General features: G+C 36.7%; 1 protein-coding gene and 1 long non-coding RNA gene across 3 annotated transcripts; one reads left to right on the top strand and one right to left on the bottom strand.

Moving 5' to 3' along the window:
- Positions 1–284: 284 nt before the first annotated feature.
- On the top strand, positions 285–12775 carry LOC121421772. Of its 2 annotated transcripts, none has more exons than XR_005971041.1 (3): positions 285–424; positions 10473–10686; positions 11848–12775. XR_005971041.1 is itself a non-coding variant. In XM_041616572.1 (3 exons), the coding sequence occupies exons 1-3, from the start codon at positions 2678–2680 to the stop codon at positions 12029–12031; spliced, it is 405 nt and encodes a 134-aa protein (XP_041472506.1). In that variant the 5' UTR covers positions 2248–2677; the 3' UTR covers positions 12032–12775. The 2 variants fall into 2 exon arrangements, 1 of the variants encoding a protein (XP_041472506.1); XM_041616572.1 differs by lacking the exon at positions 285–424 and adding an exon at positions 2248–2684.
- A 754-nt stretch (positions 12776–13529) lies between these two features.
- LOC121421773 lies at positions 13530–16539 on the bottom strand. The gene is made up of 2 exons (XR_005971042.1): positions 16415–16539; positions 13530–13560 (listed from the first exon to the last, which is right to left on the bottom strand). It is a non-coding gene; the product is annotated as an uncharacterized LOC121421773 (long non-coding RNA).
- Between the last annotated feature and the right edge of the window lie 10267 nt (positions 16540–26806).

The following is a 26806-nucleotide window of genomic DNA, read 5'->3' on the forward strand; positions in this document are numbered from 1 at the left end:
TTCGTATACGAAATTTATTTTGTGTCACACTTATAATCAATTTCGTCGAGACGGAATAAAATTGCGTCCTCAAAATTCATTTCGTTGCGATGCGAATATCTATTCCGTCGATGAAATGATTTTGTGTCACATCACAAAAAATTCTGTCGACGAAATGATTTTGTGTCACATCACAAAAAATTCCGTCCATGTAAAATAATTCTGTCTCCTCTTTCTGGCAGGGTATATGAGATCGTCGCTGATTGGCTGCACCTTGCTCAAGCCGATATCTTCGATCGATCGATATCCGGGCGCGGGACGGTCACACTCACAGGTCGGCATGTTGGTGAACCTTTCTTGTTTAGCTTAGATTTCACGTTATTCATGTCAACGAGAGCTGCAAACAACTTCTCTAATTAGTAGAATGTGGACGGACATTGCATTCGTAAGTTCAGCTATGTTTGAATTACGTTGAAAACAAAATGGGAAATCGTAGTGGTTGCCATACCTGCTACTTTCATTTGCAAGAAGCTGTGTACTGTAAAAATTATAGTCCCATGTATTCAAGTTTGTGTACTGTAGTCAGACAAAGGGGGGGGGGGGATTGGTCTTTTCTGCACACCTAAAATGGTGAGGAATTATACAGGCTGAAGATATTTTGGCCTAGAACTTAGCAAATAATGTAAAATTCATACAGAGCAAAATGCTGAAAATTTCATTGAAATCAGATGACAAATATATTTTTTTTTAATTTGAAATAACAAATTTATTCAACAGTTTGGGCATATTGGGCGGGCTTGGCCGCAACTTGGCGCAAGTTTACCCAGCCTCACTAACCTCATACCCCGGGGCCGGGGCACTTGAACAAAAAAGTGGTGGGGGTGTGCCGCAGGAGAGACAAAAACGGGGGCCTTGGGCTTGGAGCGGGAGTATTGTAAAAAGGAGGGTCCTCGGAACGGGGTTTGGAACTAAAATTTTGTGAAATGGGGGTCCTTGGAAGTTGGAACGGATCGATCGCCAGCGTGTGAGTACGTGCGTATGCATCCCTATAGGCTATGGAACGGGCATCCGTGATGCAGCTAGCGCAGCCTCCGCCGGGTGCGCTCGCTCAGAGACGATGGTCGGACAGCGCTCTGTGGCCGCTTTTCACCAAAATTGCAGCAGATCAATGCGACCGGAATGGCGTAACGAAAAATATGCGAAGCTTTGGAGCGAATTTCTTCTTTTTTCTAGATGAGAACAAAATGCTTTGCCTTGGAGCAGCTTTCTTTGTTTTTTTCTCAATAAGTATGGAGGAACTAAAATGCTATGCCTTGGCTTGGAACGGAAATTTGGGTGTAAAAATGGGGGTCCCCTCCGCGGCACATACCCACTATGCATTATATACTGAGTGCCCCCCCCCCCCCGGGCCTCGTACTAGTGTGAGTGCCCTAGCCTACTCCACTTACACGTATTGCGATGTTTCAGTCTTGATTCAGGCCCTCTTCAAATTCAGCTCCTCTGTAATTATGCTCTCGCAGACAAAGTCCGGAGGGGGCATTAAGCGTTCCACCTGTCCATTGATTTGCCTGCCTCCCCCCCCCACCCCCACTTGGTTTCAGTGCAATAAATTGAAATATATTTGATTGTTTTTTTTTTAAATTTAGGTGTGTTGGTAGATGACACTCTAGGCACCGTGCCTATTAATTCCTGTGTTAAAAAAGTGAGTGCACGCGAACTAAAAGTTGGACTTAAATTACTAGATTTTAACATGGAACTCCATTAAGAAAACTATTTTTAATTAGTCCCTAGATACTACTTCTTTTCTTGGGGTATTGAAGCCTATTCGTCCAGAACTTGCTCAACTTTTGCGACTAGCCTTGTCGCCATAGGGTTGTACACATCCTCGTTTAATACTGATTGTCACGTGACACGGCAATGTGTGTGTGTGTGTGTCGTTAGGCTGTTTGGCCTGTATTCAAGGCGTTCTATCCGTTATGATTTTATATTGAAGCAGAATACATCAGGTATAGGCCCATGTCAAGTCAAATCGATACAGGGATCGAGGAGGGGGGAGGGGTAGAGCAAAAAATTCCCAGTCACATGAAAAATGATATTTTTTAATGATTGTTCATGCATTAGGGCAAACCCCTGTGTGGCAGGAGCATGATGAGTAAAAAAAATGAAATAGTAGAAAGAAAGAGGCCGAAACATATGGCACGTGGGAATAAAGTTGCTTTATATGTTCCAAGCGAATGAAGCAAGCGAGAAAAAACTTTTCGTGCAAATCTAAATTTGAGACAGATATCTTACCTTACACTTTTCCTAATTTTGGTTTCTTTAATTCCCTTCATTTTTTTATATCTTGGTTGTACGTAGAACATTCGGGGGGCATGCACTGGGCATAACCCTGGCTTGTGTACCCCAGTGCTAAATCAGCAGGTGGGTTTTGATATCTCTGGATCTTTAGCAATTTTAAAACTTTTTATAGTTGTAATGGATGAGAAAATCCCTGCAATCTGATTGGTTGAGAGCAATGCAAAAATTTTACTGGGCTGCATGAACGATATCCCGATAATCAAAACGCAACGATATCCACTGTAAACAAGCAATCGTCCGAAAAGGTCATTGTGATGTCATCGCGCATGCACTGTTACCGTCGCTTGTTTACGTCAAAATTTGAATTTCGATCAAAGCAGAATGAATCAAAGGATGCAAAATGATCTGTAAGTACAAATACGGTACCGTAATTGTCATTGGGATTAAAACTGCCCACATACTCGTTAGTTGAGAAGTCCAGACATACATGTACGATCTAACGTTAGATCTATACTGCCCTGGGCTGGCTGTGCACAGCGAAATATCCACTGCAGGCCCAGGCAGGCGCTGGCCCCCGGCGCGGCCCGCATACACACACACAGCTACATGTATTGGAGGTCGGAGGCTGCCTCAACTGCTCAAGATATAGTCAATGCAAAGCTGTATCTGGCATTTTGGGTATAACAATATCTTTGTGGCAACATTATCCAGTTAAGCCCATATTTATGTTGTCCAGGGTTATCAAAGTGTCTGCGCTCTGCATTAGATTTTGGAATTTTCATGCATCGATCCGGTAAATAAATCATGCGTCCAGTAAATAAATCATGCGTCCGGTAAAAAAAATCATGTGTCCGGTAAATTAAATTTACCCGACGCATGAAATTATCATGCATCCAGTAAATCATTAATTTTTGTGGTTTATTAAAAAAAAAATTCCATTCTATAAAACAGATGATGCATGGGTTTCTTTCGTGGGTCAGTGGAACTGTGTGCATGTGGTTACCTTGTACACAGAGTTCCTACTGACCCACTCTAACGCATCATTTGTATATAGATGGCTACTATTTTTTATTAAATCGCGAGTGTAGACCTAAATGTAATTATAGAAAAACATTTCGTTAAGGTTTTTATTTTTTTGACCCCCCCCCCCATAAAAGAAGGAAAAACAATTATAAATGAAGTTATAATATACACCCCTTTAATGATTTCGCTTTTTCTTCTCTCTTTTCCCCTCCTTTTTTTTGGGGGGGACCTTTTCGTTTATTTCCCAGTCTTCCCTTTCTCCCCCCCCTCTCTCTTTCTTTCTTTCCTTTTCTCTTATCTGGATTTTTTTCCGGTGAAATCCACTAGGGATCAAGGGCCAGCCTGCATGCCCCTGCAGCGGTTTACGCCTCTGCCGTGGTATACGCATGATCTTAACCCTAAAAAGACTGAATCAGCCCCCCCCCCTCGACATTTTTCGTGATAAATCCGCCGCGCAAATCTTTTTGACCGCGTTGCTCGCTGACTTTTTACTTTCAAGTCTCGCACAACTTTTGAGACCAAAATTGTGACCCCCGGGTACACACTTTCGAAATTACGCAACATTTCGTTCGTGCATGCAGACCCAAAATTACTCAAAAACGTGAATTTGTGTACAAATCCAATACAAATAGTGTTTTTAGCCAAAATTCATAAATGTATTATTATTTTTCCTTTTACTGCTTAAAATCAATTTATTTTATCTTTTTCATGGTCAAAATAAAGTCCCTGACAATTTCCATTGAAAAAACAATGAAAAACAAAGTCGAAAAACAATGAAATACATAAGAAATTTAGAAAACAATAGAATACATAAGAAAATAAACATGATGTTGAAATTTTTTAAAAATAAATTTGATCAGATGCCTATCTAGAGTAGGTGAAACAAAAATTAGCATTTCAGGGGCATTATTTTATTAATTAGAGCAAACTAATGATTTTACGCAAAAATTAGCATAATTAATGAAACATGAGATTTTTTGCATAATTTGATGTGATAATTTGGTAGATTATGCCATGGGTAATGTGTGCCAATTTTCGTCGCGATCGCGCAATCGACGTCCGAGATCATAAGGGGGCGCTGAATCAGCCCCCCTCCCCAGTCTTCTTAGGCATCGAAATAGCCCAGTCTATTTAGGGTTAATCATGATTAAAACTAGAGGTAAATCCAAGATTTTCCAAAGTAGGGGGGGGGGGGGTGGGTGAATTTTCTCAAGTACAATTAGACAACTCCCAAAAAAGGTTCTCACTTAAAAAAAACCGGTCATTTTGTCTCACGTAAAGTGATGGTCACTAAAAATGAAAGTCATTTCGTTCGCGTGATATTCGGCAAGCTCCCCCAAAAAAAATAAATAAGAAAAGGGAAAGTCATTTTGTCCATGTTATATTTGGCAACCCCCCAAAAAAAATTAAAATTAAAAAAAGGTTTTAACTGTAATTATGATCGAAGGTAATTTTGTCTTGCGTAAAATTTGACAAATGAAAAATAAGATTGTCACTAAAAAAATGAATGTAATTTTGACCCACATAAAATTTGGCAAGCCCCCCCCCCAAAAAAAAAAAAAAGGTTTTAACAAGCAAAAAAAAGGCTAAAAAGAGAAAGAAGAGACAAGAATATGAACGAAATATATCCCCATTACAAATAATGCTGTGATCATCATGAGGGAGGGGTCGCATAACTAATATAATTCCAAAATATTTACTATAAATCTCAATAGGGGGATCGTGTAGAAATGCTCACCAACAGTGAGCATTAATATAATCCATTTTAATTTCAACTAATTTTATAAAGTATTAAATGTCTTCCCACCAAATGAAAGTCATATCGCATAACTCCAATTTGTATTAAGGCGTACATTTACCAAAGTCTTGAGTTTGAAATCAGATTCAGAACAGCATTGTCCAACCGGCAACCCATATTTTGGGTAATGTCGCCTATGAGGTCCAAACATTAACATTAATCATTGGTACTAGGAGTGTGTGTGTGTATTTTGAGTTTTTGACAGACGTATATCAATCAGGTTTGATTATTTACGTCTGGGACCGACCTTTAATGTCACAATCCGAAAGACGTGATCAGGGCTCGAACCTCTGCATCAATGTGTAACTTCCCCACAGCTTGGAGTGGGTGACACCATAGGAGTGGATGACACCATAGTAATAATAATAATAATATTCCACATATTTATATAGCGCTTAATGCATCGGAACGACGTCTCTAAGAGACTAAGCGCTTTCCAGACTCAGTATTACCACGGTCATCAGAACCTTGTATGCCTGCGTACAATGTATGCACCTTCTCCACTCCCTGGGGAGCACTCCAACAAGAGTTCCAAGACTCAATTGCTAGGCATACTACATTATACATAGGCTTTCACATCCTACCAGGTACCCATTTAACACCTGGTGGAGAGTGGCAAAGTGGATTAACCCTTGCCAAAGGACGCTAGTCCATGGCGGGATTCGAACACACGACCCTCTGATAGTACAGGCCAAGTTTGAATTTGGAGTCGGCAGGTCAAAACACATTAAATATGCAATTTAGTTTCCGCATGATAATGTCTTTTTTATGAGTTATGAAATATTCTACTTATTTGAACAAATTTGGGTGTGTAGGTAGATGATACCAATACAGGCTAAGTTCGAATTCGGAATATGCTGGTCAAAGATCACAGCTCATTAAATATGCGAGTTGGATTCCTCACGATATCTTATCAAAAGTCATCAGATTTTTTAAATTTGGGTGTGTTGGTAGATGATGATGCACAGCATTTATATAGTGCCATATATCTGTTAAAGACATTCCAAGGCGTATTGGAGGAGCCAGCCAATCTGGGTCGCCTACAAGGGTGCGCACACAGAACTGTGACCCGCAGGTATCTCCTCCCAACTACTGGTTGGGGGTATCCGGGTGGACCACTACACTGGGTCATTAAATATGCGAGTTGGTTTCTTATAAAATAACATCAATATGAAATAATCACGTAGGCCTTATATAAAAAGTGCAAAGGCAAGCAATTTTTTTTCTTACTTTTTTTGGAACTTTTATATATGTATTTAGGATGTATTTTGTCCTGAAAATTTAACATTCTAGGCACCGTTTGTGATCCTGAACAAGATGTGTGTGTTCTAGATAATTACTGAGAATGCCAAGCACGAACATAATTTTTAATAAGTGTTCTAGCATGATCCTGTTAAGGACTGTTTAACCATGAGGATGGTACATATTTCAATAATGGGAATGCGAAGCACGAGCTGAAAATTGTTGACATTCCGACCTAAAAAAAATGGTCATTTGTTCTATGCACTAGATCATAAAATGATAGGTACGTAACTAAATAATTGATGCGAGTGCAAATTGGGAATTTGAGTGTGGCAAACTGATTCTGTTTGGTTCTGCTTGCGTAGACTGGGGCCCGTTTCTCAACACCGTTAAGTCTTCTAACTTCTTAACTAAATTGGAAATAGTTAGCTACCTGTTAGCGAACTGTTTCACGAATCCCTCTTTGCCAAGATCGGGGACAACTTGACCAAATAGTTATGACATCTCCAAACCTGTCATAACTTACTTCTTTCTTAAGGGTCAAGTCCACCTCAGAAAAAATGTTGATTTGAATCAATGGAGAAAGACCAGACAAGCACAATGCTGAAAATTTCATCAAAATCGGATGTAAAATAATAAATTAATGACATTTCAAAGTTTCGCTTATTTTGAACAAAATAGTTATATTAACGAGCCAGTTACATTCAAATGAGAGAGTCGATGATGTCACTCACTATTTCTTTTGTTTTTTTATTGTTTGAATTATACAATATTTCATTTTTTACAAATTTGACAATTAGGACCTCCTTGCCTGAAGCACAAAATGTTAAAATAATGTAATTCCACGTGTTCAGGGAGGAATGACACTTCATTTCACATGACAATGACGAGAAATAAAAATAATTCATATTTCATATAATAGATTACAAAAGAAATAGTGAGTGATGTCATCAGTTTCTCATTTGCATATCGACCGAGATGTGCATAACTGTTTTGTGAAATGAAGCGAAACTTTAGAATGCCATAACTTTCTTATTTTACATGCAATTTTGATGAAATTTTCAGTGTTATGGTTGTTGAATTTTTCTCTTTTTATTCAAATAAAGTTTTTGTTGGAGTGGACTTGTCCTTTATGTAGTGATATCATGTGGATAGACTGTGACATTCAAATGAGCCTCGAAATTTGAAAATTTTATTACGTAATAATTTAAAGAAAAATGAATTATATAGCAAACAAGTGGGATAAATCATTCAATAGTAATTGTAATGCACAGAAATTATAACAAGTGTTAATTTAAGGTAGTAAAATAATTGAATTGACAAAGATTCTACCACTTCAGGTCATCCATAATTGGACTCGTTTTCAGACCCTTATCAAAATTTTAATAAATTCTTCCTCTAATATACGCATAGCATTCATAAAATTGTGCGTTTAGGTATCTAAAGAGTTTAACAATCCATGATAATATATTTTTTGATGATGTTTGGAATCCTGAAAATCTGTTTGATTATCATCATGTTAAAGGCAAAAAGAAGCTGCTGAAAACTGCTTATCTAAAAAAAAAGAGCCAATGGAGTAAATTAGAGAGTCAAAAGGGGGCCTAAGCTTTCGATCCTAGCAGAATCTTCGTCGGAGGCAAAATGACAAACATATAAAGTGGAACAACCATGATATAGACCACAAACATCCAACAGCAACACTAGAAACCATCATGTTAGGAAGAAAGCCTTATGGTTTACTTACGTAAACTATTCAAATTTTATATCTTGGGATAAATATCTCAATGTCCACTTACATGTGATTTTTTTTATCATGATATGAATTAGTGTTAATTTCATTTCCTCAGAAATTTAATGCCCATGTCTGCATGTTTAAGTACTTTTTAAGCATATTTTGCCTCTATTTTTTGCAACTTTTGGAAAATTTGCTATTTTGTGACTAAGGCTACGTCTGGTATGTACTTTCCACCAATAGTATCAATATGATATTAATGGATTCTAGTTAATCCTTTTGGTAATTTTGGAACTAATTCTGTGTTTGGTAGATAAATAGGACTAACTTGTCCAGGTGTTGAGAAACGGGCCCCTGCTGATGAGTAGGCCTAGAGTTTTTATGCCCCTGCAGATGAAGCCCGGAGGGGGCATTAAGTGTTGCCCCTGTCAGCCCCCCCCCCCTTGGTTTCCGCGCAATAACTTGAAAAACATTCAATGGATTTAAAAAAAATTTGGTGTGTAGGTAGATGTCACCAAAATACAGGCTAAGTTCACAGCTCATTATGCAAGTTGGTTCAAAATTTATTTTTTTGATTATATTTATATGCGTATTGATTTCTGCATGATATTAAGTTCAATCATATTGAATGGATTTCTGATCGCGTTAACTGGGGCCCGGGTTGGCACGTTTTAACCAGTGTGTTTTAAAACACATTTTTTTTACTTGTGTGTTATAAATAAATCCTCTTTCTCTTCCCCCCTTTACTCTTTCTTGATTGCTTTGTCATGTTCCTCTTCTCCCTGTTCAATCTTGCACAGCAATCAATATTAAGAATATCATTTTAACAAACAAATCTATGTGATTAGCTCACTTTTATCTACAATAAATTCGTAAACATGGCAGGGCCACACAACATTCAAGACTATTTTTGGAATGCATGCATGGTTACGCAGTTATGATATACACAAGTGCATATTATCAGATCCCGAATTGCTTAAAAACTTGATTTCATGTACAACTCAATGTGAGTCATTGCCAAAATTTGTATCTGTATCATTATTTTCAGAAATTGCTGAAAATTTCTATTAGTAATAAATTTGAAAATCTGTACATAAGAAAAATGAAAAAGTAAAAAAAAAAAACATTACCAGTAACCTACATAGACTGGGCTATTTCATTTCCTAAGAAGACTGGGGGGGGGGGCTTTATGATCTGGGCAGTCAATCATGGGATCACAGCGATGATTGGCAAACGCATTACCCATGGTATATTCTAAAAAACTATAATCAAATTTTGCCTAAATCTCATTGCTAATTTACGCGTAAAATCAAAAGTTTGCTCTAATTAACTAAATAATGCCCCTGAAATGATCACTTTTGGTTCACAGACTCAATATATTTCAACATCACACTTATTTTCTTATGTGTTTATTGTTGTTTCAATGGAAATAGTCGGGGACCATATTTGACCGTAAAAAGTTGAAATTAATTGATTTTAATCAGTAAAAGGAAATATAATGGCACATTTATGAATTATGGCTAAAAACACTATTTCCATAGATTTGTACGCAAATTCACATTTTTCCAGCAACTTTTGGTCTGCATGCACTTCCAAAATGTTGTGTAATTTCGAAAGCACATACCAGGGGGTCGCAATTTTGGTCTCAAAAGTTGCGCGAGACTCGAAAAAGTGAGTGATGCTGTAAGTCTGTGAGTGATGCGGTAAAAAAAAATTGTGCAGTGGATTTATTGCAAAATATGACAAGGGGGTAAATCAGCCCCCAGTCTCATAAGGGTTAAAAACATTATATAGGCCTACTGATTGTTTTTAATATACATTTGATCAGAATTCCTGAATTAAAAAAATAAGTAGTTCAAGGGCTATATTTATAGGTTTGAATTGAATTTGTATTTTATGCCCTAAAATTGGTATAATTGATTCAAATGAAATAAAGCATATTGATTTACCCGAAATGAAATTAAGCTTTGAAACCCAATGTATATCAATTTTTCCATTGTGCAAATTCTCCTCGCCCCCCCCCCCTCGATTGACAAGACTCAGGACACCTAGGGACAACACGTATATAATCATGTATTAGGAATGAAATGTCATATTACTTATAAAGTGTTTTTTTTTGTAGGCATTCAATTTCCATGATTTAGTAATTTTGGGGGAAATATCAACTTTTCTGTTCAAAATTCATTAACAAAATTGTGGTAATCTCTTATTAAAACATCAAGAACTGAAATCTTATTTTATTTAGTGTATAGTTTACTTGATTTACAGAAAATTGCATCATAAAACAATAAAAAAACATTTTGTACTACAATTCTGCGGGGCATCTGTTTCCTTTGGACACGTCAAACTTTCTTAATTATGTGTAATTGATTCTATGACATGTGTTTACATTTGCTGCAGATTCCCATTCAGCCATTGGACTGAACCGGTACCAAGACCGGAACTGTAACACAGTAAGGATGGTCAATATGAAGCGAGCTTCATTGAATTCCTCCAAGAGCTCTGTACTCTGTTCTGATCATTTTGAAGATGCTTGCTTTGACCTGGGCAGACGATACGTCTTAAACAGGATGCTGTCCCAACCATATTTGATTTCCCGCCTCGTCTTCAGAAGGTACAGTGGATCTATATCATACATGCGTTCTAAAGAAATATATATTCTGTTTTATCTACCTTTGTTTTGATAGAACATTGCTTTAATTATTCAATTTTCAGTAGCAAAATAGAGATGAAAATTATCCTAATCAGGAGGATAACCATGGACTGGGGCCTATACTGTGTATTTACAGTAAACTACTAAATAAATATATTTTTTAAAATTTGGTTTAACTCATAATCCTGGGCTACTTTGAGATTGCATAGCCCAGGGAGGGGGAGGTGGGCTTTTTTGGTCCCCTCTTCAGATCTTGCCTCTGATCAAAACGAAAACCAATGCACACATCAACATCAATGTAATCTGCAAGCATGGAACTAAAGGTTACAGAATTCATTAAAATTTATTGTTAATAAATTATTTATTGTTAATAAATTAGTAATGCTAATTTATGCGTAATAGAGAATTCTTTGTTTTAAAGGTTAATCTCTAAAGAATTCCCGAAATTCTATGATTTCTAACAAAGTTGCTCAAAAATAAATGGTAAATGACATTTCTAATCTTATGTATTTTATTGTTTCTATAATTCCATATGTATTTCTTTGTTTTGGGGCCTTATGTATTTTATAGTTTTTTAATGGGATCTGTTCATGGCACTATTCTGATTATAAAAAGCAAAGATTTGATTATTTTCAACCAATAAGTGCAAGAATAATGATAAATTTGTCAATTATGACTGAAAATAGAATTTCCATTGGATTAAATGTGTATACAAAATAATATTTTTGAGCAATTTTTGGTCCGACATAAAATAAAACTCATAAAATGTTGCGTAACTGAATATCCGGGTGTCTCAAAAGCTCTGCAGAATTGACCAAAAAGTAATCATGGTACCTCATTTCTCATTGTGGACTTATCATGAAAAATGTGGATGGGGAGGGAGCTTATTAAGCCCCCCCCCCCCGGGCTAGATAGGGTTTATATATCATCATGTATATTTTTAAAAAAATTATCTTGTTGCAAGTCACTGCAAAAGGTTTGATTTCTAAACGAATATTGTTCTTCATGGATAATCGAATATTTGATTGAAAAATTATCTTTGAATAGTTATCTTTTCATTCTTGTATCTGTTTTTGTTCAATATTCTTTTTTCTTATTTTTTTATTAATTCGTCTCCTACAGAATTCACCCAAACCAAGGTATTTCCCAAAAGACTTTTCGATTCAGCAAACAACCTCCCAGATACTGCAAAGACACCAGTGCCAAAGTCTTCAGCACCTTAATTTCTCGAAGACCACTCCTACTGAATACCAGAAAGTCCAAGAGGGGTAAAGTGGAAGTCAACAACAATAATGGACTGTATTAAAACTTGGAGAAGAGGCTGAAAACCACACAGAAGTCCTACCTTATACATTACTTGCTTTTAAGTTTGGACAAACATTGATTTGCACAACTTTACAACAAAAAATTTACGCTGTGTGGATTCTGATTATTTAAAATAGCTCAATGAAAACGTTTATCACTGGGCATGTAACAAAAATGAATTCATTGAATTTGAAGATGTCTTACAGTATATTCATTCTGATTTGAATGACAGAAGAGAAAAAAGTTTGTGAAAAGTAGGAATGACGGCAAGCTGACAGAAGAATAGAATACATGTAGGATAGAACAAGGCCAGAGTTATAAATGAGCTGTTGGATAGAGACAAAAAGATGAATTAAGAATGGGGGTGATAGAGAAATAGAGACAGGAATTGGGGAGCCTGTGATGAATGCCTGAGAAAGTAAAAGTTACCATATTTTATTTTTTTAAGGATTTGAACAGTCAGGAAGAATGTGGTCTTTTTTCTGTTGTTATTTCTCAAAATACTGGTATGTTTTGTGTACAGAAAGGGGTATAATCCTTTGCAATAATCACTCTCACAGAAAATATTAACTAATCAAAAGAAAAGTCAAATATTTCACTGATTTACAATTGTTCGGTCACTCTCATATCTAAAGTTACCCCCCCCCCCCATCATTTCAAGGTATTGGAGAGAGAGGTTGGGCAGGACATGGCTGTCAGCAGAAAAAAAATGCAGGGTGGGGCAAAACAATTTTGGGATATGTGCGAGGGAGCGAATGCGACAGAGCAGAATTTTGTGGGGGGATATATGCGAGAGAGCAAAATGACAGAAGGAAAATGCAGGGGCCAAGAGATTTGAGGAATATGTAAGAGGGAGCGAAGTGACCAAGCAGAAGAAATGTAGAGGACAACAAATTGTTGGGTATGTGAGGGAGCAGGTGTAAGGTGTATTAACAGGATTTTGTACTCATAACATTCAGTTGATTTTGCATGAACTCAATTCATCAAATGAATGTAAAGGGTCTACCAGTAAAAAAAATTCTGTGAGCTTTTTCGGGTAATCTTTCTGAGTCCTTTTACTCCTTTAATGAAATATTAATAATTAAATACATGATGAAGTGAGTTTGACAGTTATTTGACATGTTGCATCTTATGTGCTAGTGGTGGGGTCAATCATTATAGAAATGCAGAATATACATGTACATGTACCAATTTGGCAAGAGAAAGCAAGTCACATTATCGACCAATGATTGATATTGGTTTGTTACTTTTGCAGCTGAAAAAAAAATCATCAACACCTCAAACTAAGAGTTTAATTCTAAAATTTGGATTCCTGACAAAGAGCAAATCAAGAAGACAAAAATAATTCAAATTGTTACTATGACTTACTTTCTATGCCAAAATGAATCAGAATTATAAATAAGTTTAACTTACCTTTAAAATCACATTTCTCGGCTCTTTATCTGGCTCTTCAAACCCTTCAGTTGTTGATTCTGGCATGACTTTCTGATACTATTTTGTGTCCTTCTGGAACTGTGGACAAAACCTCACCTGAAGGAATAAATTAAAATTTTCAAAAAATGTTTGGCACTATAATTTTTTTTCTCACATGAATACATTACATGTATATCAAAAGAAAAGAAAAGGAAACTTCATTTGACTATTAGGTTTTTGTCAGGGGGGGGGGGGGGGTAAAGGGGTCAAGATGGGTCAATATGATGAACAAAAATGCAATAGTAAATAATATATAAGGATCAATCTCTGGTTGAAAAACGTCAGTTCATGCAATTATTCCTCATAATTCATCTTGCACACACATATACACATAGTGAGGATGGGTGAGAGAGAGCGAGCATCGTCATCGTACATGCAAAAAGTATTAAATCCATCACTGATGTATAGATGGGGGCCATGCCCCCCAGTCAGACTGCAGGTCCCAAGAGAGTGGCTTCTTTCATCCAAATGATATTCATGACTTGAGATGTTTTGTATATTTAATGAGCTTGACGCGGACCATAACACCTTTTCATTCGGTCATTGCTGCTCTAACTGTGCATCGAATTTCATGAATTTGGTACCATTGTAAAGAAGAATCATTCTTTCATGTCATATGTTTGGATTTATTCAAAGATTTTGTAATATAGGTTCAAAGTTTGATCTAAAATATGCTATAAAATAAATATTTTCACCAGACAAAAGTTGCTATTTTCACACTTTATTTGTGTTTGAGCCCAAATGATTTTTATATCATGATAAAGCTGAATATGTATGCTTTGAAACGATATAGGTTTCAAAATAAGAATTGGTTTAATCGGGTCAAGATCACACTTTTCATTTGCCAAGTACATAAAGCAGTTTGAAAACAAGAATACTGCATTCTGATTGGTCAAATAGACCACCCAGTGGCAAATTCCAACGGTTCCAGTGCCAGGGTTCGTAGGAAGGTCACACTTCCCATGTGGTAATCTCCTCAAATACCCTGTGCCTGTTGTTCTGTGAACCTTATCCAGCCAATCAGAACTCTGGATTTCATGCAAGTACAAAATTACAGAAATCTCGTATTGTACCTTAGTGGGAAAAGTGTGATCTTGACCCGATTAAAAGGTGCCGCATATCAAGAGTGGCATTGTGAGAAAGAAAAGAAGTTCAGCTTTATGGTGATATGGATATCATTGAGGCTCAAAATAAAAAGTTTGCACAATGTGCAAAAGAAAATGGAAGAAGAAAATTAAGTTTTGAGGCACACTTTCAGGCCAGAAATTTACTTATTTAACAAAATATTGTATACAAAATAAATGACCAATATGAAAGAGTAACTTTTACTCTATCTGATAGTGCAATAATATTTAATTTAACTTGAGGTTAAAAAGAAATGCCAGTAGTTGCAGTAAACACTGATTTCATGAGAAAGTCTGGCTTAATTGTCAGTATATCATCGAGGATCTAGATTTGGTAAAGTTACATAAACTGAACTTTGTGAAATCTTGAAATCTACGCTGAAAAATGTTCACACTGAAGATCACCAACACAGATAGGCACACGTGGGACAGTGTATTATTATTGCTGGAATATGAGCTTATTTTGCTTATTTCTCAGCAATTACACAATTTCTTCCAGAATCCTTTGGCACATATTTTTTATTCATACAAACAGACACTTGGGTGGTCATTATATTAGATTCTGTAAAAAGTCATTTTGAGATCGTTACCAATACTGGAATTTCTCTTTAAAACAGGTAAATTCTTAGACTCGAGAAAGAAAATCTCATGAATCACAAGATTTTGCAAGGATTCAGCCACGAGATGATTTGGATGTATCTGGACTTTTTGCTCATTAGCATAGGGACCTGCGGTCTGACTGCCCCCCCCCCCAATGTTTAACGACCAAGAAAGAAAAGGAGAAAAAGAAAGAAAGCGAACGAGAAAGGGTGAAATAGAGAGTATTTACTGGATATTATTACGTCAAAATCTTTCCAAATTTTGATTTCTGTATTAAAAAGTTCTAAAATTTTGCACACTCCCTTCGCTCTCTTTGGAGAACTTTTGTTCCATTCGCCATATTTAGCCCTCTCAAAATATTTGGCTCATTACGCCACTGAATTCAATTGTAAGAATTTTATGTTTGCTTAATGTAGACTTAATCTAACCCTAATAAGACTGCCAGGGTATTTTGGAGGCAGGAAAGATGGGCGGAAGGGGAGTGGGGGCCCTCAAGATTGACCGTTAATTGCGCAATTGTGAAGAAATGCAAAATGCCTGCCACAGATGAAAAAATTGTATATTTGATCATTCTAAAATTATTTAGAATTATATGTTTTACTAAATCATGCATGAAATTAGAATTTGGCTGGAAATCTATAAACACAGACCTTGAAGTTTTTGTTCAGACATATAAAAATTAATTGATATCACATACCTTTCATATGTATTTTTTTCCTTTCTTAAGTATTTCTTTGTTTTTTTTTACTTTTTTTATATTGTTGACAAAATTTTCTGATCATAAGCACAATGAAATTAATAGATTTTAATCAGTAAAAATAAACATTAACCGGTACGATACAATTATGAATTCTGGCTAGAAACAGATTTTGCATTGGATTGTCCATGACATCACATTTTAGTGCAATTCTGACATGTGTACTTACACAATCCACAATGTTGCATAATTGCAGAACCGGGTACCCAGGTGTCACAAATTTTGTCTGAACACTCATAAACTTTTTTTAAAAAAGGCTTTATAATGACGCGGCACAATCTTTCACGTTGTGGATTTATCGTGAAAATTTTTGGGCTCCCACGGCCTTTTTAGGGTTAAATCAGATAGCACATCATGATGGGTTTTACTGATATTCATTCTGCAACCCATATTTCAAAGACTATCCATCATATCTGACATTGATTTTTACCTGTGGCAGTATGTTAGTCTCTGCATTTCTACAACTGTGGCCAAATATTCTACTACTAGTTCATTAGATTGGCCCATGGCATTTTTCTTATTGTAGGAGACTGGCAAGCCCTGGCTTTGAAGTTCCTGGTTGTCCTTCTCCAGCTGCAATATCTGGTCAGTTGAGGACTTGGGGGCTTTGTGTCAGGAGTGGTCTTGGTAATGGCGGTGGCAATGGTGATGGCAGTGACAGAAGCAGACTTGGTGGTGGTGACTGCAATTGCAGCATTGTTGATGGTGGTATATGCCTCATCACGACCAACATTAGCTCCTGCTGCCATGCTGCTGGTCTCCATCTATTATGTTTTAAATAGAATAAAACATTAAAACAATTGATTATTAACACATCAACTTCAGAACACTAGCATATTGATAATAAAACTTATAGATTAGCAGTCAAAGCATAAAATGAACTTCCACAGAAGAGTACATGTACCTTCTAATAGAATTTCAGACCACCTTGAGGATGTTATGCTCAAAGCAAGGTTTTTATTTGACAACATTGGTCAGAGGGACATGGATTTAAATGTCAGAATACAACTGGTATCATTGGTTGATCAATCATACTGTACAATACCCCATTTAGATATATGTTGCTGTTATCTTCCACTTTACCCCTCTTAGATTTTTGGCATTGAGTAGTAGTCCCAGGGAAGGTGCTGAAGACTTTGGTACAGGTGTCTTTGCAGTATCTGGGAGGTTGCTTGCTGAATCTAAATGACTTTCTTTCGAGGGTTTCCCTGGTTTGTGTGCATTCTGTACGAGAAGAGTGAATAAAAAAAAAAAACATTAAAAAAAGAAGAAAAATTGAATAAACCGAGATGCAAGAATGAAAAAATGACTTTAAATTTGTCAAATTAATATTCAATAGTACATTTAGAATAATATTTGTTTAGAAATGAATCCTTTTCAATGGACGTGCAGCAAAATAAACATGTTTAAATATTCATGATGATTTATTAACCCTATCTGGCCCCAAAGGAGGAAGGGGGGGGGTCTTAAAGGAATGGTCCAGGCTGAAAATATTTATATCTTAATACATAGAGTAGAATCCACTGAGCAAAATGCTGAAAATGTCATCAAAATCGGATAACAAATAATAAAGTTATTGAAGTTTAAAGTTTAGCAATATTTTGAGAAAATAGTCATATCATGAATATTCATTAGGTGGGATGATGTCACATCCCCACTTTCTGTTTGGTTCATAAAATCATAATTTTTTCATTATTTCATACATGTGTAAATGATGTGTCTCCATTATGATGAAATAAGTTTCAGCAATTAATATCTAATGTACTAAATCAGTTGTCAATCCAATTTTTCTAGTTCTTGGAGGATAAAATTTAATAAACATAATTTCATATAATAAAATTCAAAAGAACAATTTGAGATGTGACATCATCAGCCCACCTAATGAATATGCATGGCGACCGTTTTCACAAACTACTGTTATAAACTATCAAATTCAATAACTTGATTATTTGTCATCTGATTTTGATGAAATTTTCGGCATTTTGCTCAGTGACTTCTACTCTATTTATTAAGCTACATGTATAAATATTTTCAGCCTGGACCATCACTTTAATAAGCCCCCCTCCACATGTTTTGCAATAATTCCACAGTTAGAAACATGTCCTCATATTTTTTTTGTTGGTCAAGTCTCGCAGAAGTTTAGGGACCAAGTTTGCGGCATCCGGATACGCAGTAATGCAACAATGTATGAGTTCATGTCGGACCTTGAATTGCTCAAAAACATTATTTTTCTTACAAATCTAATCCAATGGAAATTCTATTTTAAATCATAAATGACAAATGCATCATTATTCTTGCACTTATTGGTTGAAATTATAAAATCTTTGCTTTGTCTCAAAATATTATATCTATATTTTGATATTAATAGATGCTCTAAGATCTTATCTTTGAAATGGCATTTAAAAAATAAATTCATGCTTGAGCGAACACGGGACGTTTTATACTTTTAGACTTTTGGCTAATCAGCAGACTTATAATATATTCATTATATTTGCCATAATTTTCGAAAAATGCTGTCAAATTTCACTAATAAATTTATTCATTTACCTGAATTACATTGGTTTTAATTTGAACTTCTTTTACCTTTGAATTTTCCTTCATAAGTAAGAAGAGACTTTCTTGTCAACCCAAGTGAGAAGATTTGCATTTTTAATTGGGAGAATTTGTAATCATTCAAATCCTTTTTATTATGTGAAACAAATTATGTTATGGTACCTTTGATAATAATTATGTGAAACAATTTATGTAATGGTACCTATAAAAGACATGAATCCTATTTTCAAGGGGTCATTGAATCCTTCACCAAGTTTAATTATGTGCTTGACAGGACAAACAAGAAAATATTCATGTCTTTCAATGGCAATGGTGTATTGAGTCAATTTTGAAGGAGGAAGATATGGCAGATCAGGTAAAATGCATTAAAAAGTTGTGAAGCGAGCAAGCAAAAATTTCCAGTTTTTACTAAAATATCCAATTTTGTGATTTTGACATAATATTCAGAATAATATCATATTTCACTTTCTATGTTTTCTGTTATTTTTCTTTCCACTTTTTTCCTTGGTCATAATTTTGTATTGGGAGGGGGGGGGAGCACCCCGAGCCCCCACCCCTCAGTATGCCACTGTTCAAAGGCATCATTACCTTTGCAGAACACAATGAAAGGATTCGAAAAAAAACACGCTCTACCATAATTTGGTTTAAAAAAATGTTCTTGCCTAAGGAATATTCAAAACTAAAAGAGAACATATTAAAAAGGAACAACACCACAACTATCCAAATAAATAAGTAGATTTGGAAATGAATTTCGACTGCATAATTCGAAAATTATGGCAAAGATAATGAAAAGGTTAAGAGGAATTCTGCTGATAGCAAGAAGTCCGACCATCATATTATGCCATTTTGGCGCAAGCTTCCTTTTTTACCCCAGACAAAACAAAAATTTGTGTTTGCGTAAGCACGAACAAAACCAAATTATTTTAATAGCATTTGAAGGATAAGACTCCATAGCATGTATTGACACCAAAATATTGAGATCATAATTTGAAACAAAAATTTTATAGACTTTTCAAATCTATCCCATTTTTTCATACGCACTGTAGAACTTGGGAACTTATTTAGAGATTTACTTAACTGTACAGCAGAGAATTCTCTATTTATGCATAAAATAATTTATCAAAAATGAATTTTAATAAATTATGAAAAATCAGCAATACACCCTTAGCTTTGCAATTTCAAAGAAGCTCATGCTAATTATGTAGGGCTAAACCAAATTTTTAATTTGTTTGATCATTTAGTAAGCGTTAACTTAAAATACACAGTCCCCTGGTACACAGTATAGGCCGAGGTCCATGGTGACCCTCCCGAATAGGATAATTTTCATTTCTCTTTGGCTACTGAGAATGGAATATTCAAAACATTGTTCTGTCAAACCAAAGGTAGATAGATAATACAGAGATTATATTTCTTTAAAACACGTATGATATAGATCTACTGTACCTTCTGATGACGAGGCGGCAAATTAAATGTGGTTGGGACAGCATCCTGTCTTAGACGAATCGTTTGCCCAGTCCTGTCAAAGCAAGCATCTTCAAAATGATCAGAACAGAGTTCAGAGCTCTTGGAGGAATTCGATGAAGCTTGCTTCATATTGACCATCCATACTGTGTTACAGTACCAGTTCAGTCCAACGGCTGAATGGGAATCTGCAGCAAATGTAAACACATGTCATGAAATCAATTATATTTAATTAAGAAAACTCTAGGCCTACTCAGCAGCGGCCCGTTTATCAACACCTGGACAAGTGAGTCATATTTATCTACTAACCACAGAGTTAGTTCCTATCTTTAGGATTTTTTACAAGAAATAATCCATTAATAACGTTATATTGAGACTATTGGTAGAAAGTACAAGAGATGTAGCCTTAATCACATAATAGCATAATTTTCAAAAAGTTAAATCATGATAAAACTTGCAATTATTGTGATAAATCAGGAAATACATCCAATCAAAAACATAGCAGAGCCAAAACTAGAACAAAAGCTTCAATCTCTGTTAAAGGGGAATCCAACCCAAATAAAAACTTGTTCTTAGGGGAATAAGAAAAATCAGTCAAGTTGATAGGTGAAAGTTTGAACACTATCTGACAAATAATAAGAAAGTTATTTTTTTAAAGTTGTGAATATTGGTAATCCCTAGATCCACGAGACTGCAAATTGGCCACATATGTGATGTCACAGTGATGTAAGGCAAGGACTACTCTTCCATGTACTCCAATACATAAAATGGCTAATATGTCATTTTTTCAAATGTTTTACTTCAAATTTTTATTTTTCTTTCACATGAGGACATAAAACAATATACTACAAGGGTTATATTTAGATTACTGCCCCAGGGGAAGGGCAGTTAGGAGAAAAACACAAATCCCTGATAATTAAGTACATATGGCCTATGGGAAAGTTGTCCTTGCCTCTTGTCATAATTTACTTACCCAGTTGCCACTTTGAAATCTACATAATCATAGGGATTTCAATTTTAAAGCAGCCATAACTTTCTTATTGTTGGTCCGATTTCTTTCAAACTTTCACCATTCTGTTTTATCTAATTTTCTCCTTTCCAACACTATATTTTATGACCAAGGCTGGATTCCCCTTAAGTGTAAAGGCATCCGGCCGAGCGTTGTTGGAGCGGTCGTGGAGCGGAGAGAAAAAAAATCATCACTGCTCGCTACCGTTTACCATTTTCAAGTTCGATTTTAGTTTTTTTTGTTTTCGATTTTTTCCCCCCTTTTGAGAGAAAAATTCTACCCTCTTTCCCTACCGCTCCAACAACGCTCGGCCGGTGTGACCATGCCTTTATGTTGGTTGTTCAGCTGAATTTCGTTGGCTTCACTCACCAAATACAGAAAAAGATATAAAAATACTCCTCGAGACAGAGGGCTGCCAGCTGTCTACTAAAGGCAAAACATGCATCAAACATAATTAAACCATGCAGACTTGGGGATTAAAATGCCGAGAAAAATGAAATCATCACTAATTCATTTTGAACATGACTAAAAAACAAGGCAAAAGCAATTTTTGTCTCGCCCACTTATGAAAATAACCAGAAATATTGTGATTTGCGAGGGCACGCAAGAATTATATCGAAACTTCATTGTGAAATTACTGGGATGGAATAACACTTGTCATACCAGCCTTGCACGTAAACTTTAATATTGACCTGAAAATGACCTTTGACCTTACCATGTGACATCCGACTGCAGCATAAGTCTGCAAGTTTGGTTGAAAAGTGACTTACGGTTGCGGAGTTAGGTGTCATAAGAGAGTCTTGCATGTAAACTTTAACCTGTAGATGACCTTTGACCTTTCCATGTGACCTCTGACTGCAGCATAACATGCAGGTCCCCCAAGTCCATCTACCTTCCAAGTTTGGTTGAAAAGTGACTTACGGTTGCGGAGTTAGGTGTCATAAGAGAGTCTTGCATGTAAACTTTAACCTGTAAATGACCTTTCACCTATCCATGTGACCTCCGACTGCAGCATAACATGCACGTCCCCCAAGTCTATCCAACATCCAAGTTTGGTTGAAAAGTGACTTACGGTTGCGGAGTTAGTTTTCATAAGAGTCTTGCATGTAAACTTTGACGTTGACCTGAAAATGACCTTTGAACTTATCATGTGACCTCCCACTTCAGCGTAACATGTGCAGGTCCCCCAAGTCCATCTACTGTCCATGTTAGGTTGAAAAGCGACTTACATTTGCGAAGTTAGGTGTCCTGCATGTAAACTTTAACGTTGACCTGAAAATGACCTTCGACCTTACCATGTGACCTCTGACTGTAGCATAACATGCAGGTCCCCCAAGTCCATCGACCATCCATGTTTGATTGAAAAGTGACTTATGGTTGCGGAGTTAGGTGTCATAAGAGTCTTGCATGTAAACTTTAAACCTGTATGATATTTTACCTTACCATGTGACCTCTGACTGCAGCATAACATGCACGTCCCCCAAGTCTATCCAACATCCAAGTTTGGTTGAAAAGTGACTTACGGTTGCGGAGTTAGGTGTCATAAGAGTCTTGCATGTGAACTGTAACGTTGACCTGAAAATGACCTTTGACCTTACCATATGACCTCAGACTGCAGCATAACATGCAGGTCCCCCAAGTCCATCTACCATCCAAGTTTGGTTGAAAAGCGACTTACGGTTGTGGAGTTAGGTGTCATAAAAGTGTTGCATGTAAACTTTAACGTTGACCTGAAAATGACCTTTGACCTTACCATGTGACCTCTGACTGCAGCTCAACATGCAGGTCACCCAGGTCCATCTACCATCCATGTTTGGTTTAAAAGCGACTTACGGTTGTGGAGTTATGTGTCATTACAGGTTTGTGACGGACGGACAGACGACATTTGGATCCCTTAGTCTCGCCTTCACCTCTGGTGGGCAGGACAAATATGTCATACGGACGTTGAGATATGCCGCGAGAGCTTTTCTCGAAAGGGTGGGTTGAGGAGGAAAGTCAAACAAAACACACCTTTTCGGGACAACCGGGGGAACTTTCCATGAAAGGCTGCATGTGTTTAATATTTTTTCTGAACCAATTGTTTCTATGAAAATTAGTCTTGAAATAACAATATAACAGTAATATAGACACTAGACAGAGGTGCATAGATGGGGGGAGGCTTGGGATGCTCTCCCCCCCCAAAAAAAAAAAGGGAAAGAAAAATGAAATATAACATTTTCTGAATATTTTTATGTCAAGCTACAAAATGTGATTTTTTTTAATGAAAAGCTTGCTCGCTCACAACTTCTATTGAATTTTGCCTGATATGACACATCTGACTCCCTCAAAATCTTGGGCTCATTTTGTCTCTGATTATTAGGAGAAAAAGAGAGCTTGCAGTTTTTGTGATTCTGAATAAAATTTCATATTAATAAAGTAATTCTGGACACAAAATAATTACACAAAGCCATATGGAATTATGAGAAATAGTAAACAAATATATCAGGCTTTGAGAAAGTATAGTTGAATTATTTATCCGAGGTTGGTCTGACAATTACTTCCTGAGGGGCGAAGCCCCGAGGGAAATATAGTAGTTTTGCCAGTCCAACCGAGGATTAATAATTCCCACTATGCTTTCGAATGAAACGCCTGATATATTTGTTTTTTATCCAACTTTTTATAATTTATAACCAAAATCTATGTGATGAGCTTGCAAAGTCCGGTTACTTGAGTTGAATTACCTACTTTTCTCTGAGCCATCGTGCTCAGCAGAACGCAGATCAGTGCCTGTGCCGACACATCGCTGGACTTGCCGGGAGAGAGAGCGCGCTGGCCGGTGTGCCTGAGAGTTTAGCTAGATCCAGTTTTGTGAAATAATGATGTCAGACCTCGATATACTAGTATCCAAAAATATATCGAGGTATGACGTCAGAGTTGAAATATATTCGGTCACATGATGCTACTTGAACCAATAGTACTATACATGATTTACTCTATGTAGGATATAATGTATTCTATTCTATAGGCGTATTTGCATAGAAGTGTGATGAAACAAATCAGTGGCGAAGTGAGCCAAAGTTTTGAAGGGGCTAGATATGAATAATTGGGCAGATCTTTTTTTGTGAGCGAGCAAAAAAAATAAAAATATTTAACTTTATAAATATCCAATGAAAGCATAATATTCAGAAAAAATATATTTCACCATTTTCTTTTCTACTTTCTTGGTCATAATTTATTTTTGTAGGAGAGGAGAGGGGGCAAGCGCCCGAAGACCCCTCGCCTCATCTGTGCACTGAAGAAATTACTTTGAAACTGACTTTCCTTTGCAAGCTGCTGGATAATCTTTATATAATAGTTACCATGCAAGGACGGCTGCACTGCCGAGACTATTGAAAATAAATACATGAAAATGCACAAAATTTGTGTTTTCCCTTCTTTCCTTCCGTTTTGTTTCACCTGCATAGGAGAGTAAAATTATATTATAGGCGCTGTTTTTCTGACGGTGGCGGAATCAACACCAAATCTTAACAAAAGGTTGTGTTTTTTAAATGAAAACTTAGAAACCTAGTTCATGAAATTTGGGCATAAGGTTAATCAAGTATTGCTAAACGTCCTGCCTGAGTTTCAGGTCACTCAGTTGTTGTGTGTCCGTACAGGTTGTGTGTCCACACGATCAATGTTAGAAAGTCATTTGAAAAAAGTTAGAAGCGAAGTTTCATCAAATTTTAGTACAAAATGTTGGGAAATATAAAGAACAAAATAGAAGATGATAACAAGTATTGAATTCATATTTTTAGTGTAATCCAAAGACAAAAAGGAAGGCTTCAAAAAGATTGTTTACATTCATAATTCCGAAGCTTCGTTATTCCGAAGGTTTGGATATTTCGGAGGTTCGTTAATCTGAAAGCGAAATAAGGTTCGTTGTTCCGAAGGTCCGACAATCCAAAAATTGAAATGACGTTCGTTGTTCCAAAGGTTCGTTAATCCGAAAAGGAATAATGAGAGTCATAATTCCGAAGGTTCGTTAGTCCGAAAAAAAATGAGGTTCGTTGTTCATTTAGTTTTTTCGGATTAACGAACCTCATTTCGTTTTCGGATTAACGAACCTCATTTCGTTTTCGGACTAACGAACCTTCGGAATTATCACTCATTATTCCTTTTCGGATTAACGAACCTTCGGAATTACGCCACAAATGTTCGGATTAACGAACCCTTTTTCGATTTAACGAACATTGTGGTTCAGGCAATAATGAATTCACGTGTTTTGGAATTACGAACCTTCTGAATTACGAAGTGTAACCAAAAGATAACATGTCCGGACACTGGACCCCCTCCTATATTAGTTTTGTTTTTAAAGATCGTGATGTTCCATGAGTTTTATATTTCCCCATAAAATCCCACCTTTGTCACTCGGAATATCAGATCGACTTAACGGACACGATGTTCAGCCAGATGGAGCGTATAGTAGTGGTGGTGAAGTGGAGCGGCACAAACATCGCTCGAAGTAACTAAACTTGTACTAGTAATGAGTGGGGCTAGGACCTAGGCCAAACATACTTAGGCTACCACAACAGGCGATAGGCTTTCTTACCCCTCCAAAGATAACTTCTTAAATTGGAGATAAAATTTTACCTTCTAGGGTGACCTTTTCTTGGACTTGCCCTATACCCTGTACCATGAACCGTTTTGGCAGTGGATATCTAAGTCAGTGGGTCGCGCATGGGATCTCATTCTTACTTCTGGTGTCCATACCACATGATTTTTCTGTGCGCGGTGGCGCATCTTTGGGCCCGAGCCGAGATAGGCCTCGACTCTAACATTAGAGTCTACGGACAAGCCCAACTCATAGTCAAGGGTTCATTACATGCAGAAACAGATCTAGAGGGGGGGTTGCAACCCCCCCAAAAAAAAAAAAAAAAAAAATCTGGGGACCATTTTTTTTAAATCTTATCTTTTTTAAAAAACTTGTAATTTTATTTTATTCTATTTCTATGTAGTATTCATTTAATTTATTATTATTATTTATTTGGGGGGAGGGTTGGGCGAACAAATGTCACATAGTCCTTTTTGCCCCCCATCAGCTTTTTTGAGGACACGGGCCACCGCGGAAGTGACAATCTAGGCCAGGGTTGCTGATTCTCATCCCCAAACAAAAATCCCCCCATTAAAAAAAAAAAAATGGGGGATTGCAACTTAATTTTACAAATTTTCATGGGGTTTAATTTAGCAACGACCTCTATATCAAAAATAGTGGTGTTTTAGATGCAAGGAAACGCCATTTTCACACACAGATTTTCAAAAATTTTCCCTACGTGGGAGGGGGGACACCCCCCCAAACACCCTCGCTTGCTCCGCTCGCTTGGACTCGGTCGCTGCGCTCCCTCACATACCACCCCAACCCCCCCTTTATAAAAGCTGGATCCGCCCCTGACATGCCACAGCGCACAGAAAAACCAAGCCATTACTTAGAAGTGGTGTGTTTAATGCCTTATGGACGTGGACATCACTTGCAGAAGTGGGATCGCAGCAAGCCAGCATGCGCGACCCACTAACTCATTAACTGTCAATTCGAAATCCACTGCCAAACATGGTTCAATGGTTTAATTTACCAGTATTAATACTAACCTCGCAATGCGTGTGGGTGCCCAAGCTAAAGCTGTTTTTAATAATCTAAAAATAAAATCACGTCAATCACTGACTCAGTCTCAGACAGTCAATAATTATATAAAATTTGTCATCCAATGAAGTTTCCAATTTCAACATGCATTTTGCTCTGAGTCAGTCTGAGTATGAATTTTACACCATTTATCAAAATCTAGG

Source organism: Lytechinus variegatus, chromosome 9 (genome assembly GCF_018143015.1).
Source record: "Lytechinus variegatus isolate NC3 chromosome 9, Lvar_3.0, whole genome shotgun sequence".
Taxonomy (NCBI): Eukaryota; Metazoa; Echinodermata; class Echinoidea; order Temnopleuroida; family Toxopneustidae; genus Lytechinus; species Lytechinus variegatus.